Source organism: Lactuca serriola, chromosome 6, assembly GCF_051521515.1.
Source record: "Lactuca serriola cultivar US96UC23 chromosome 6, Lser_US96UC23_V15, whole genome shotgun sequence".
In the NCBI taxonomy this organism is placed as follows: domain Eukaryota; kingdom Viridiplantae; phylum Streptophyta; class Magnoliopsida; order Asterales; family Asteraceae; genus Lactuca; species Lactuca serriola.
In genome coordinates this window covers 41,790,471-41,803,827 of record NC_136413.1, presented here as the reverse complement: position 1 = coordinate 41,803,827, position 13,357 = coordinate 41,790,471, and the positions used below count along the sequence as shown (strand labels likewise).

Genomic DNA, 13,357 nt, shown 5'->3' with positions numbered 1-13,357 from the left:
ACCTGTCACTCACTAGTTTGTGTTTATTGTCACAAGGGACTACCTTAACAATTATTTTTGGAATTCAAATACAGTTTGAGTATACACAAACCTCTCATTCAAACTGAGAATGTGTGTTAAACCATATATTTATCGTTCTTTTTGTATTGTTTATGGTTCATGGTATACCGTGAGCAGTGCAATACAAACCTTGCATGGGTTTCCATATTCCAGCAATAACAACTAATTAAGACATAATTCAACAAAAATGTTACATGTTTAACAAATCATAAGCACTTAAAGTTTTACAATTCGAGTACTCGTCGTTAAACAGGCTCGATTTTGCAATTGTGCAACAAAAAAGTTCCAAACACATAAATACAAAAGTTATTATTTAAAAGTTAAAACAAAACTTACAATATCAAATCCTAGTATGAGTAACGTCACTTCGTTAATCAAAATAATAAAACTAAATCCTCATCCATCCAAAATTTATACTCGTCAACGTCGGGTAATATGATGGTGGTCGCGGTACAACGTTAAATGTGCTCGTAAAATGTGTTCATAGTAAAATTCCGCTCCAGCTGCCCCGATCATCGGTCCAGCCCAAAAAAGCCACTGAAATGATAAAGTCCATATTTTACATTGTGATAAACATTACATCTTGCATATAAATTTATCATTTTGGAGTATTAAAATTGTATACGTACATGATCATTCCATGTTTCTTTCTCGTTGTACATCACCGCTGGCCCAAAACTCCGGGCTGGGTTGATTCCGGTTCCGGTTATTGGAATTGTGGCTAAGTGAACCATGAAAACCGCAAATCCAATAGGCAATGGTGCCAATACCTTGTCATTCAACAAAACATAACCTAAACAACTCGATGAACGAAAACTATAACTCATTAACAATTAATAAAAAAAATACGTCCCCACTAACCTGTCTCATTGGTAAAAAAAAAAGTACATAAATTTCAATTATTGACAATGAGATTCTCATTGAATTTCACTAGTTTCCACTAAAATAAGTTAGTGTTTGGTAAGATGGTACGAGGCTAAAATGTAGAAGAAAAGAAAAAAAAAAACTACTTGTTTTGTATAATAGAATCGATAGGACCAATTATATGAAGTTTCATATCATTCGTTCTTACATGTCAACCAAACATATGTTTGATCAAAGAATACAATGAACATATGTTTAATCAAAGAATATAATGATTGATTTCATTATCTTCCTGTTTTCATTACCCTAACTGTAATAAGAGTACGTAATACTTACAGGAACATGGGAATCACGAGCGTTTCTCTTTGGGTCGGTGGTGGAGAGTACTGTGTACACAAGGATAAAAGTGCCAATAATCTCGGCCCCTAATGCGGTGAGTCGACCATAGCCATGTTGCAGCTCATTAACACCACCACCATTGACCATATAATAAGTCTTTTCAAAAGCCTTAACTAACCAACACCCACATGTTGCACCTGAACATTGAGCCAAGATGTACATAATAGCCCTTGGGATAGTCACCTTCCTAGCCAATAGTAGGGCAAACGTCACTGCAGGGTTCAGATGTCCACCTGAAAAGTGAAAACCACCATATATTGTTGGTGATTTGTTATCATCAATGTTATTTAAGTGTAATGAGATTCCTTTGTTGACTAAAAATTATTTTGATAAGGAAGGTGTGAATTATTTAAGTGTAATGAGATTCCTTTGTTGACTAAAAATTATCTTGATAAGGAAGGTGTGAAGTACACATTTTTTAAGTTTGATCAAGTATCAAAGTATACTGTCATTTAGGGGCGAAGCCCCTGAACGAACGGGGGTCCAGGGGCAGCGCCCCTGGGAGCGGGGTCCAAGGGGCGGCAGCCCCTGGTTGGGTCCAAGAGGCAGAGCCCCTGGCCAGGGTCGAGCTGACCTGTTGAGAAAAACTATTATATGATAGTTTTGACAGCTTTTCAGACAAGGTAGGTTTATAACCAATTTTTAGTCTGGTACTCACGAAATTACATCGTCTCATTCTCTTTCTTTCTCTTATCCAATTGAGGATTTAGGAGTACCACCCAAATACTTCGATTTTAAAGTGATTATCACGATTCTTAGATTTTCAAGTGCCACTAAACCATATTTCTAACGTATATTCATTACAATAGTGGTGGTGCAACCATTGAAATGTTCCAAACTTACCGGAGATGCCAGCGGTGTTGTAAACAAGGACAAATATCATGCCACCGAAAGCCCATGCAAGGCCAAGAAGGCCAACGCCACCACAGTAACCGGGAATATTCTTGGTGGAGTCATTTTGTGATCTCTTGTAACCAATGACGGTTGAAACTGTAATGTAAAGAAACAAACCGGTGGCAACGAATTCCGCTATGATAGCTCTATAGAACGACCATTTGGCTAGTTCTGCCGCCTCGATTAGTGGTGCCGCTAGCGGTTGTTGGTAGTCTCGGTCTCCGGCTGACGCCCTGTCTCTTTGATCGTTGATACCCTCTTCTATGTCAGTATCAGTATCCATTTATTCAAGAAGATTTTGTTTTTTTTTATCTTTTTTCAATTGAAAAGGCGTTGAATCTTATTTTGAATTTGAAGTGATTCAACGCAGAGATTTAGAAAACGAAAAGAAAATGGTAGTGTTGACTATTGGAATTAGTTTCATGGAAGGTCAAAGTATATATGAGAGACAGAGAAAGAGAATTAAGCGTGCTTGTCATTCATGGAAGAGATGAATTAATGGAGAAATTGATGGATCTCTAAGAGACTTGTTCAAAAAAAACATAAGAAAAATGACATTACGACATGTGGTAGTATCTTTATTTATTTTTAGCAAGTAAAAAAGGAGACACAAGAAAGTTCAGTTGTTTTCTTAATCGTGTTTGATGTATTTTGCGTATGAGCATTTGTTAAATCTTGCTACAATAATAAAATCGAGTGTGTGACCAAAGAACAAAGAAAACAACCCAAGCCTACTTGGTTGAAATTCCAAAATGATGCATCTTTTTTACTACGTCACAATATTAAATGGTTTAAATTTGGCATTTAGCTTCCAACTATTCTCCATGTTATCATTTAGTCACTTAGAGACTTTTTTATACACTAAGGGTAATTAACATATAATTTTCATAACATTTAAATCCATGATTGCAAAAATCATCAGCCGATAACTAGTCGGTCGACTGAATTCAAAGGATTAATCGGTTTAGACGATGAATTTATACAAGATTTTGTTTTTCAAATATTACCAAAGAGCAAAGACGATAACTAGTCGGTCGACTGAATTCAAAGGATTAATCGGTTTAGACGATGAATTTATACAAGATTTTGTTTTTCAAATATTACCAAAGAGCAAAGACGATAACTAGTCGGTCGACTGAATTCAAAGGATTAATCGGTTTAGACGATGAATTTATACAAGATTTTGTTTTTCAAATATTACCAAAGAGCAAAGACGATAACTAGTCGGTCGACTGAATTCAAAGGATTAATCGGTTTAGACGATGATTAATAAAAAACCCTAATTTATACAAGATTTTGTTTTTCAAATATTACCAAAGAGCAAAGTCTAACTCATTTTATGTTCAAATATAAATCAAAGATTATATTGATAGGTAAGAGTTCAAACAAATAGTAAGTTTGATTCATTTAAGCTCTAATACAAAGAAATGAGAGATTAGCATAATTGATGAATTAAATACAAAGAAATGAGAGATTAGCATAATTGATGAGGTCAAACACCAGCTTCTCATTTATGCAAATCATTGTTCATTTTAAGGGTAGTTAGGTGTTGGTAGAAGCTTAACATTTGCAGTATAATTGGTTGTTTTGGTTCCTTGCACAAGCAATGTAACACCGTAAAATTTCAAACAAATTTTTCATTTTTAAAACACATAATATATCTCGCAAAAACATAATTGTTTCAAGTGTCAACACAAATCCACATAATAATGTCACTATCCCAGAATCAGCAACTTAGTCTCGTATCGGTGTTTACAATCACGCTGGTGCCTTCTTGTGATCCTGAGAAGTACGTGAAACACATAACACGGTAAGCATGAAGCTTAGACCATCCGTTATACCCACCACATACCACATATGTGGTGGGTGCCACATCAGCACCACATTCCATTACCACTAACATGTGATACTTACCACTAACACACCACTCCACATCATTATTTTTATTTTTTTTTTAATTCAAAAATACAATAAAATTACTTTTTTTTTAATTCAAAAATACAATAAAATTACTTTTTTTTTAATTCAAAAATACAATAAAATTACTTTTTTTTTAATCCAAAAATTAAAATAAAATTACATTTTTTATAAGTAAAAAGCATTTATTTTTTTAAAACTATTTTTTCATTAATTATAAAAATAAAATAACAATTTTAAACTACATTACTTAGTTAATCTAGAAAACAAACATTACATTAATAAGAAAATGAACAAACATACATATAAAAATCTTAATCGTCGTTCATGCTATGTTGGTACAAATGTTCCGCGACATCTTCTCGAAGATTGAAACACGTTTCACTGTTATGAATTTCGACAACTCGCTCCAAAAAAGCATTCGTTCCGGGTACGAACTCCTCAATTGGAACGACAACGTCGTTCGGATCATACGTACAAATCGCTCGACCTTCTCTTCAATAATCATATTATGCATTATAATACATGCTAGGACCATTCGCTTAATTCTTTCTTTATCCCAAAGTCGTGTAGCATATTTCACTACATGCCATGTTTGCTTAAGGACTCCAAATGCCCTCTCGATATCCTTTCTCGCTGATTCCTGTTTTTTTGTAAAAAATTTTGCTTTTTCACTTCGAGGAACTGAGTATGCCTTCATCAATGTAGAATAATCCGGATATATCCCATCACCAAGGTAGTAACCATATTTGTACGCGTGCCCGTTTACCGTGAACGTCATATCAGGTGCTTTGCCGGTCCAAATATCGTTGAAAAGTGGAGACTGACCAAGAACATTAGGGTCGTTGTTAGACCCCGCTACTCCAAAAAAGGCATGTCATATCCACAAATCTTGAGATGCAACAGCTTCTAGGATGATAGTTGGTTCACCTATATCTCCTCGAGTGAACTGACCACGCCATGCAGTTGGACATTTTTCCCAAGCCACATGCGTACAATCTAGACTGCCAAGCATACCGGGAAATCCATGCCTCTCTTCATGAGCCGAATATAATCTCTTAATATCACGTTGAGTAGGTTTACGCAAATATTCTTCGTGAAAAACCTCATAAACACATGCAGAAAACCAATCTACACATTCAACCGCGGTCCTCTCGGATACTTTCAAGTATTCGTCAGATGCATCAAATGTTATACCGTATCCCAAATACCTAAGAGCCGCCGCACATTTTTGTATACTACTAAAACCCATTCTTCCTCTAGCGTCGGGTTTTTGTTTGAAAAAATCATAACGAGATTCTAAAGCATTACTAATACGTAAAAATATAGCCTTATTCAGACGAAAACGACGTTCGAACGAGTCGTCATTATAAAGACAATTATTGGCAAAGTAATCACGTACCAATAAGTCGTGTGCGGCTTGGCGATCACGATTGACGACCGCCCTTGTACGCGCTGCATTCGAACTTTCTTCGGCGTGAACGTGTTGCACAACATTGAAGAATTCCTCGACGAATTCTACGTCGTCATCCGAGTCAAAACTTTTTAAAAATTCCATATTTATCGAGGGATCCATGGGTGTAATTGAGTGTAGAATGTGTATGTATGTGTATGTGTTTTGGTATTAGAAGTGTTTTTATAATTGAGTTTGAAAAAAAAAAAAAAAAAAAACGGCCAAAATAGCCGTTCAACGGCTCCAAAAACCAAACACCAATAGAAATCGTCGTTTGAATTTGTTGTCCCGACCACAACTTGCAACGACCACGAACCATCGGGATGGTGTGCACGTCCGTGGTTCGTGGCCAACTAGACCACGGTCGGGCTCATACATAGTATACCGGTTAGCCTTAGTGAGTTCCCCCAAAATACCACACATTTCTCATAAGCCTCTCATGGCTATGCTCAAATAACACCCTTCGGTCAATGTGTCTCAATGGGACCTTCCAGTCTCACAACTCGGGTGGACCCTCCGGTCCTAATTTAGTAAGCTCAAAATAAGACACAACACAAATCACAAAGACATAATGCAGTATATCACAATACTCAATATAAGCATATAAGACCTTCCGATCAGTGGCGGATCCTCTTAGGGGCTGGGGGGCCATGGCCTCCCCGGTTTTTGCTCTTCTCATTACAGTATATATAATCAAGTTGAAAAAAAAAATACTAGAAAAACAAGCTTGGCCTCAATTTAGCTATTAAATAAAACAATTAACAAAATAGCTAAATAAAACAATTAACAAAAGTTTCGGAAGATCTGTAACCAAATCGAAAACCAACCGGCTGCCGATTTCCCTCTCAACGGTACTCCCCGTCGTCTCCTGTAAAAGTAGGCTCTTCGACTCTTTGTCTCTATTTTTGTTGTATCTATATTTCTTGATTTTTTTCTCGTTCATAAAACACATAAAGAAGATGATAAAGTACCTTGATTTGACTAATTATTATGGCTACCACCTAACACCACTATAAAGCTGATAGCAGTACTTATTGAATTAGGATACATATTTTTTTAATTATTAGTTGAAGTTTTCTTATTTATGTAGAATCGGTTTCATATAATCTCAATATGTTTATTAATTATTATTTGTTGATTTATTTGTAAAATGTAAATCGAAAAATAAAATTATTATTTAAAATTTGTGTCTATTATAATGCTACGAAAGTAATTAAAATCTGTATACATATGAGTATGATTAGAAACAAAAAATTAATGATAAAAAAGTAAATTTATCGATTTATGAATTTAATTTAGACATGTCTTTATATTAGTTTGTGTGTTTTCACTTTTAATATATCATAACTTTGAACAAAGAACTTGTTTATATAGTTTTGTTTCAAAACTTTAACTTCGGCCCCCCTACTTCTTGTACTCGTGTTCCGCCCCTGCTTCCGGTCACACAAAGATTACTACTCTAGGTAAAATATAGTGAGAAGACTCACCTCGTAAGCAAGCAAGTAAATAATCTCGTACACGAATCTCGAGCTAGCCTCCGCCTAACACATAAGATAACTATCTCTAATTAACATTTAAATCATGACTCTAAATAAACTAAGTTATTCTCTCTCTCAAACTCTTGGAATGGGTAAATGACCATTTTACCCCTCCATGGTCCTCGTAATCCCTGCCTTGACCAAACCCTAAAGTCAACAGAAGTCAACACTCGAGTCAACTGTCCATGTTGACCTGACTCGCCGAATGCATCAATGTGACTCGTCGAGTTCCCATTGTTCCTCAGATTATTGCGAAAACCTAACTTAACTCGTTAAATTGTCTCATCAACTCGCCGGGTTACCCATGTCCAGACTCATTGGGGAAAACCCTATCCGACTCGTCGAGTCAGCTCATTGACTCGATGAGTCCATTTAGTTTGTATTCTCATTCAGACGTTTTAAGGCAGATCCACCACTCCAAACTCTAGATCTAGTCTCCTAAGGCTCGAATGTCACGTAAAGCTTCGATCTTTACGTTCATGCATGACATATTTGCTCCATAATGCCAATACAAGCTCCAACAAGTTTTTGGTACTTATAGGCTTGCCTTTAAGTCCATAAAGCTTGGGTCTTTGGGCTCCCAAGACCTCCTACAATCCAGATCTGAGGTTTTAACCTCAAGATCTACTCAAGGGACTAAATAGCACAAGAAGGATGGGGAAAAGCCCTAGAACTCCCCAAACTAAGATCTCACTAGCAAAATGATCAAGATAGCATCTCTTTACTTAAAATGAGAGGCACAATGTTTGCTGATATGATTAAACCGATAAAAGCAGAGCTAACAAAAACATGCCCCCCCCCCCCCCCATTATAAATTGTATCGCTGCTTTGAATCCGACTCTAAATGTTGCGGGGTTGAAGCTTTACTTGAAAATATTTGTTAGATTTGGGTTTATTGGATGATGACATATAGTATGCATCAAAGGAAATTTCAAAATTTAACAAAGTTTTTCAAAGTTTGTTTGAAGTTTATTTAACAAAGGATGGTTCAACAAACAGTCATGACATGTTGCAAGGTACAGGGGCATCCAGATTCACTTCTCACCAAAATAACGAAATAATTCGGCTTTATAATACTTTGAGGAATGAAATTCCAAACGAGCTCGGCCTAACACCCCTAGTAGCGATATCAGAAGGTACATTGATCTGATTTTTTTTGGCACAAATGAGTGTGCAAGAGTTTGATAATTTTGATACTTTGGCTTGGTAGAAAGAAAAGGAAACTCAATTTTCGATTCTAGCCGTCATGACCCGTGATCTACTACGCTCTCAAGCTTCCACGGTAGCTTCGGAATCGGTTTTTTTTTAGTGGCAAAGTTATATCACCAAGAAGAACAAAATTCACCCTTTTGTCGGTGAAAGTGTGCATTTGCTTGAAATGCAACATCGATGACATGTAACGGATACAAGACGTTGAATTACTAGAGGGCAAAGCGTTGCAAGTTGATCAACAAGTACATGACGAAGAAATAGCCATGAGGTTGTTCGTGCTTCTCACCCTAGGAGAACTCGAGTACAAGAAAACATTACACAATGACATGACGCATGAAGAATAAATCCAAAAAACAATTAAAAAAAACAATTTGGATGTTTTGTGTTTATGTTTGAAGATGTATTAGTTTGACAATTTGGATGTTTTGTGTTTTTATGTTTGAAGTTGTATGTATTTCCAATATAAAAAACAAAAAAAAAATAAATAAAAAAAAGGTTGAAAATTGCTCCAAAGAAATGTGTTTTTATGTTAGAAGTTGTATTATGAATTATGTATTATGTCTTTGTTTGTTAAACAAAAATAAATAAAATAAAATAAAAAAATCATCATATGGACGTGTGTGAAATAAGGTTTATGCTTTCATCTCAATCCCCCCACTGAAAATTGCATCAAATGCCCACTCTGAATGACTTTTTTTTTTTGTTAACAGCAATCCAAACACTTCAAGGGTGAACCCGTTCTGACTTTGTTAATCAGAACCGAACCGGTTTTCTGAACAGGTCCGGTTTAAAAAAAAAAAAAAAAAAAAAAGTTTTTGCAGGCTATCTTGGACTAACATCATATGGCAATTTGGCAAACTCATACCTTGATAAACTTTTGGGTTTATGCATTTTAACATCCGGCTTTAGATCTTCTTTGGGCCCTTTTAGAAGTGCTCTTTACTCTTAGTAGACAAAGGTCGGGCCGAGCTCTTGTTGATATTCTTAGAAAGTACCGGTCTATTTAAGGTTGTATAAATGTTGATAGAGATTTAGAAATTCAATCGGCCCAAAATTCTCTTAAGGGCATCAACAATTGATGCTATAAGATGACGAGTGTAATTTTTAAGTAATCATCGTTATATGAAATTAGGAGCTGTTTTAGTGGCGTATTAATGGCATGATTGGGTCAGTATTTGTGTATGTTTTGTAGATACGGTGGACACCATTTGCCACTATGATCTCAAAGTTATAGAACCAAATAATGTAATAATTATAGTATTTTAAAGAGAAGCATAAAACAAATAAATACCCAAAACAATGCTTCAATAAATAATTAAATACCAGTCCATATGGACTGAACATTTGTCCGTATATAAATCGATAATAAAATATCATTACACCATTTTAAATCTGTAACGAACTGTAAGAACAAGAACAAGAAATTTTGTTCATTCCTTTATTCGTGTTCGTTCGTTTATTCAGTTAACTTAAATGAATGAATATGAACAAACCATTTTTTATGTTCGTTTAAAGTTGTGTTGACTTTAAGAAAAATACTATAAAATATAAATCATGTTGTATATCCTATAAATCAAGTGGCTGTGTTTGGCGCGCCAGAGCTAGCTGATAAGCTAGCTTATTTTTCGAGTTATTTTTATGTTGTCGTGTTTGGTATGCCAAAAAGTAGTTTATAAGCTAACTTTTTGAAAAAGCTACATAGACTAGCTTTTTAAGAGTTTTTTTAAAAATTTCCAAATACACCCCTTAATTAATTATAGAAACACATACTCTCACATCATTTTATGTAATTATTATATATTTCAGCTAACTTTTCAGCTAGTTTACCAAACATCATTTTTTATCAGCTAGCTTTACAACTAACAGCTAACTTTTTATTTAACAACTAACTTTTCAGCTAGTACGTCAAACATAACCTTAAGAGTTGATTAAGAGCATCTTCAACACGATACAAAATCTAGTTTTGCATCATTTTTCAACAACTCATTAGGGTAGATTTAAAATTTTATACAAGTTACAAAATGGGAAATATACTTGAAGTATGCTATTCGATATAAAAAAGTAAAAAACTATACACTAATTGAGGATGAATAACTTTTTGTGCCAATTTTATCTTTTTACATCATTTAGTGCAAAATATGGTGTTATATCGGTTGAAAATGAAATAAATGGTGTTTGATGTGCCCCAAATAGTATGAGAACTAGTTATAATTAAGGACTACACAATAAATTAATAAAATATCTTATTTAAGATTTGTTTATTTTGAAGACATCAATTATATATTGATAATAAATTAAATTTCAACATTTATCCTCGTCTCTAATAAATAAATGTTTTTTTTTGCTACTTGTCACACTATCATTCAATTTGTCAAATGTTATTTTGTGGTTATTTTAAATTAATTGTGTTTACACATGTCATTTTATGAGTTTTTATATTTTATTAAATTCAATATAATATTTTAATGTATTAATTACAATAAATAAATATTAATTTTATTAATGAATTTACATTTTAATTTGAAATTTCATAAAGTTAAAGCTTATTAGTTTATTTTGTTTATTTATTTAAATTATTTGTATAAGTTTAAAAGAAAAAAAATTAATTATAATAATTCATTATTTTTTATTTTCTTATAAATTCAAAGTTCTCAAATATTTAAACTTTTATATTTAACTTCTTTTTTAATTAACTCATGTAATATATAAATTTAACAACTAGTGTTATATACAATTTATGTGCCATATACATAATGTTTTGTGTTGTTGAGTTTGACTCCTAAATTCAAATCATGTTACTCAACCACAATGCCTTTAAAATTAGTATGTATATATAATTCAAAGCTCTCAAATATTTAAACTTATATATATATATATATATATATATATATATATATATATATATATATATATATATATATATATTTAAATTAACTCATGTAACATATGAGTTTCACAACTAGTGTTATATAATCAACAATTTATATGCCATATACATAATGTTTTGTGTTAGTGAGTTTCACTCCTAAATTCAAATCATGCGACTCAATCACAATGTCTTTCAATACGAAGCAATCAACCACAACCCGGTGTGTCATCGAATGCTTTCAAAAGGGGTATAAAATTTGAGAAATGGTTTGTCGAAGATGAAACTAAAAGGATTAATGAAACAAATATCCATATATTTACTACAAACAAATATGAAAGATTGAGCCCTTAACCTTAGACTAGACCACAAAGTTCCCAATGCTTGAGAACTCTATAGCCAAATAACAAATCACTCTCTCTAGAAAACCTAGTCTTTCAACCTTTTGATGTGTATTTCCAATTACATTTTCAAACCCCAATCAACATACCATGAATTTTTACAAAGGTTAATGTCACAAAATGATATTTACCAAATCAACAATTTTTTGGGATCTCATTACACCATTTGGGTGTATTTCAATGAGAGTAAAAGAATATTGCTGGCTATTGCATTCAATATGATGGAATTTGTTCATTTTTGTCAATTTAGCACTTGACATGAATGTTGACATGTTGTCGAGTGTGGCATCCAATATGAAAGAATTTCCAAGTTCGAATGTTTAATGAGAACGAGGAAAAGAAGAACTCATTGACACTTTGAATACCATTTAAAAGACAAGCGACCCAAAGAACAAATGGAATATTGTTGTCATTCTACGACATTAAAGATCGAACCTTTAACCTTAAAGACCCATCTTTATGACTAATGGTTAAACACCCTGATGCTTAAAGATTGAATCTTTAACCTTAAACCTACAAATAAAGATTCTTTTATTCAACCTACCATAGTTTAAGAAAATCGACCATTAAAGTCAAAAGATAGTAATTTGAGCCTTTTCTAAGATAAAGATGATATTTTTCTCCAAGTCATTTGCAAGTCCAGTTGAGTATCAATGGTGTTGCATCAAGATTAATGTATAAAAGATACAAAAGCACATTGAAATCAACTGGAATTCACCACAAGTAGCTATCTCAGTTCAAACACTCAACCCAATTATGCTAAAGAAAACTATGTAAAGATAGAGTTACTTTCAAAATTCCTAAATTAAAAACACAATGTGATAGAAAAAGAAAGAGAAAGAGGAATACGAGTAAAATCAAAACCCTAGATTGATCAATCGAGAGGGATTTCAACATCACCATCAGCAATCTCCTGCTGTAGATCCTTCGGATCCTTTCCATCAACAGTACACCCAACCGAAACGCAAGTTCCGAGGATTTCCTTCACTGTCCCTGCCAACTCCTTCGCCATTGACCTCGGCCTCATCACCTTCGCAATCTCGATGACATCGTCAAGGGAAATGTTGCCGGAGTGCTTGATGTTTTTCACCTTCTTGCGATCGCGTTCCGGCTCCTTCAAGGCTTTGATGACTAGAGCTGCGGCGGAGGGGACGACAGAGACTTTTGCTTGACGATTTTGAACGGTGAGCTTGACAGTGACACGTAAACCCTTCCAATCCTTGGCTGTTTCTTTGGCGATGTCTTCTCCGATCTTCTTAGGGGAGAGACCAAGTGGTCCGATTTTGGGGGCGAGTGAAGAAGCTGCACCCACTTCACCTCCGGTTACACGGACGTAGACATCTACTACTTGAGATGGGTCGAACTTCGGTGGCATTTTTCCGGATTTGGAGGTGGTGAGGCACGGCGGCGATGGTTTGATGGATGGAAGAAGAAGAAGAAGTGTAGTTTTATATCGTTAGGGATTTTGAAAGATAGAAATGGATTTTTGTTTTGGGCCTTGTATGATCATGGAGCTTTAAATTAACGTGATCCACTGGGCCAACTTTACAAAGTTATATTAATGGTATGATTATTAGATATATATTAATGGATTTTTGTTTTGGGCCTTTTTTTTTTTTTTTTTTTTTTTTTTTTTTTTTTTTACTTATCTTGTTACTTAGGTGCTGTTTGTTTTTTTTAGACAAAATATCTGCAGTCTGCGGACCACATTTGTAGACCTCTGCATATATATATATATATATATATATATATA

At 34.1% G+C, this 13,357-nt stretch overlaps 3 protein-coding genes across 3 annotated transcripts; all 3 read right to left on the bottom strand.

Moving 5' to 3' along the window:
• Positions 1–244: 244 nt before the first annotated feature.
• Positions 245–2,615, bottom strand: LOC145057978 (aquaporin PIP2-5-like). Its single transcript, XM_079005889.1, has 4 exons — positions 2,167–2,615; positions 1,261–1,556; positions 690–830; positions 245–597 (listed from the first exon to the last, which is right to left on the bottom strand). The coding sequence occupies exons 1-4, from the start codon at positions 2,498–2,500 to the stop codon at positions 481–483; spliced, it is 888 nt and encodes a 295-aa protein (XP_078862015.1). The 5' UTR covers positions 2,501–2,615; the 3' UTR covers positions 245–480.
• A 2,396-nt stretch (positions 2,616–5,011) lies between these two features.
• Positions 5,012–5,692, bottom strand: LOC145059688 (uncharacterized). Its single transcript, XM_079007497.1, has one exon. It carries the CDS (start codon positions 5,690–5,692, stop codon positions 5,012–5,014), a length of 681 nt encoding a protein of 226 aa, XP_078863623.1.
• Positions 5,693–12,247: 6,555 nt separating this feature from the next.
• Positions 12,248–13,059, bottom strand: LOC145057979 (large ribosomal subunit protein uL11). The gene has a single exon (XM_079005890.1). It carries the CDS (start codon positions 12,977–12,979, stop codon positions 12,479–12,481), a length of 501 nt encoding a protein of 166 aa, XP_078862016.1. The 5' UTR covers positions 12,980–13,059; the 3' UTR covers positions 12,248–12,478.
• Between the last annotated feature and the right edge of the window lie 298 nt (positions 13,060–13,357).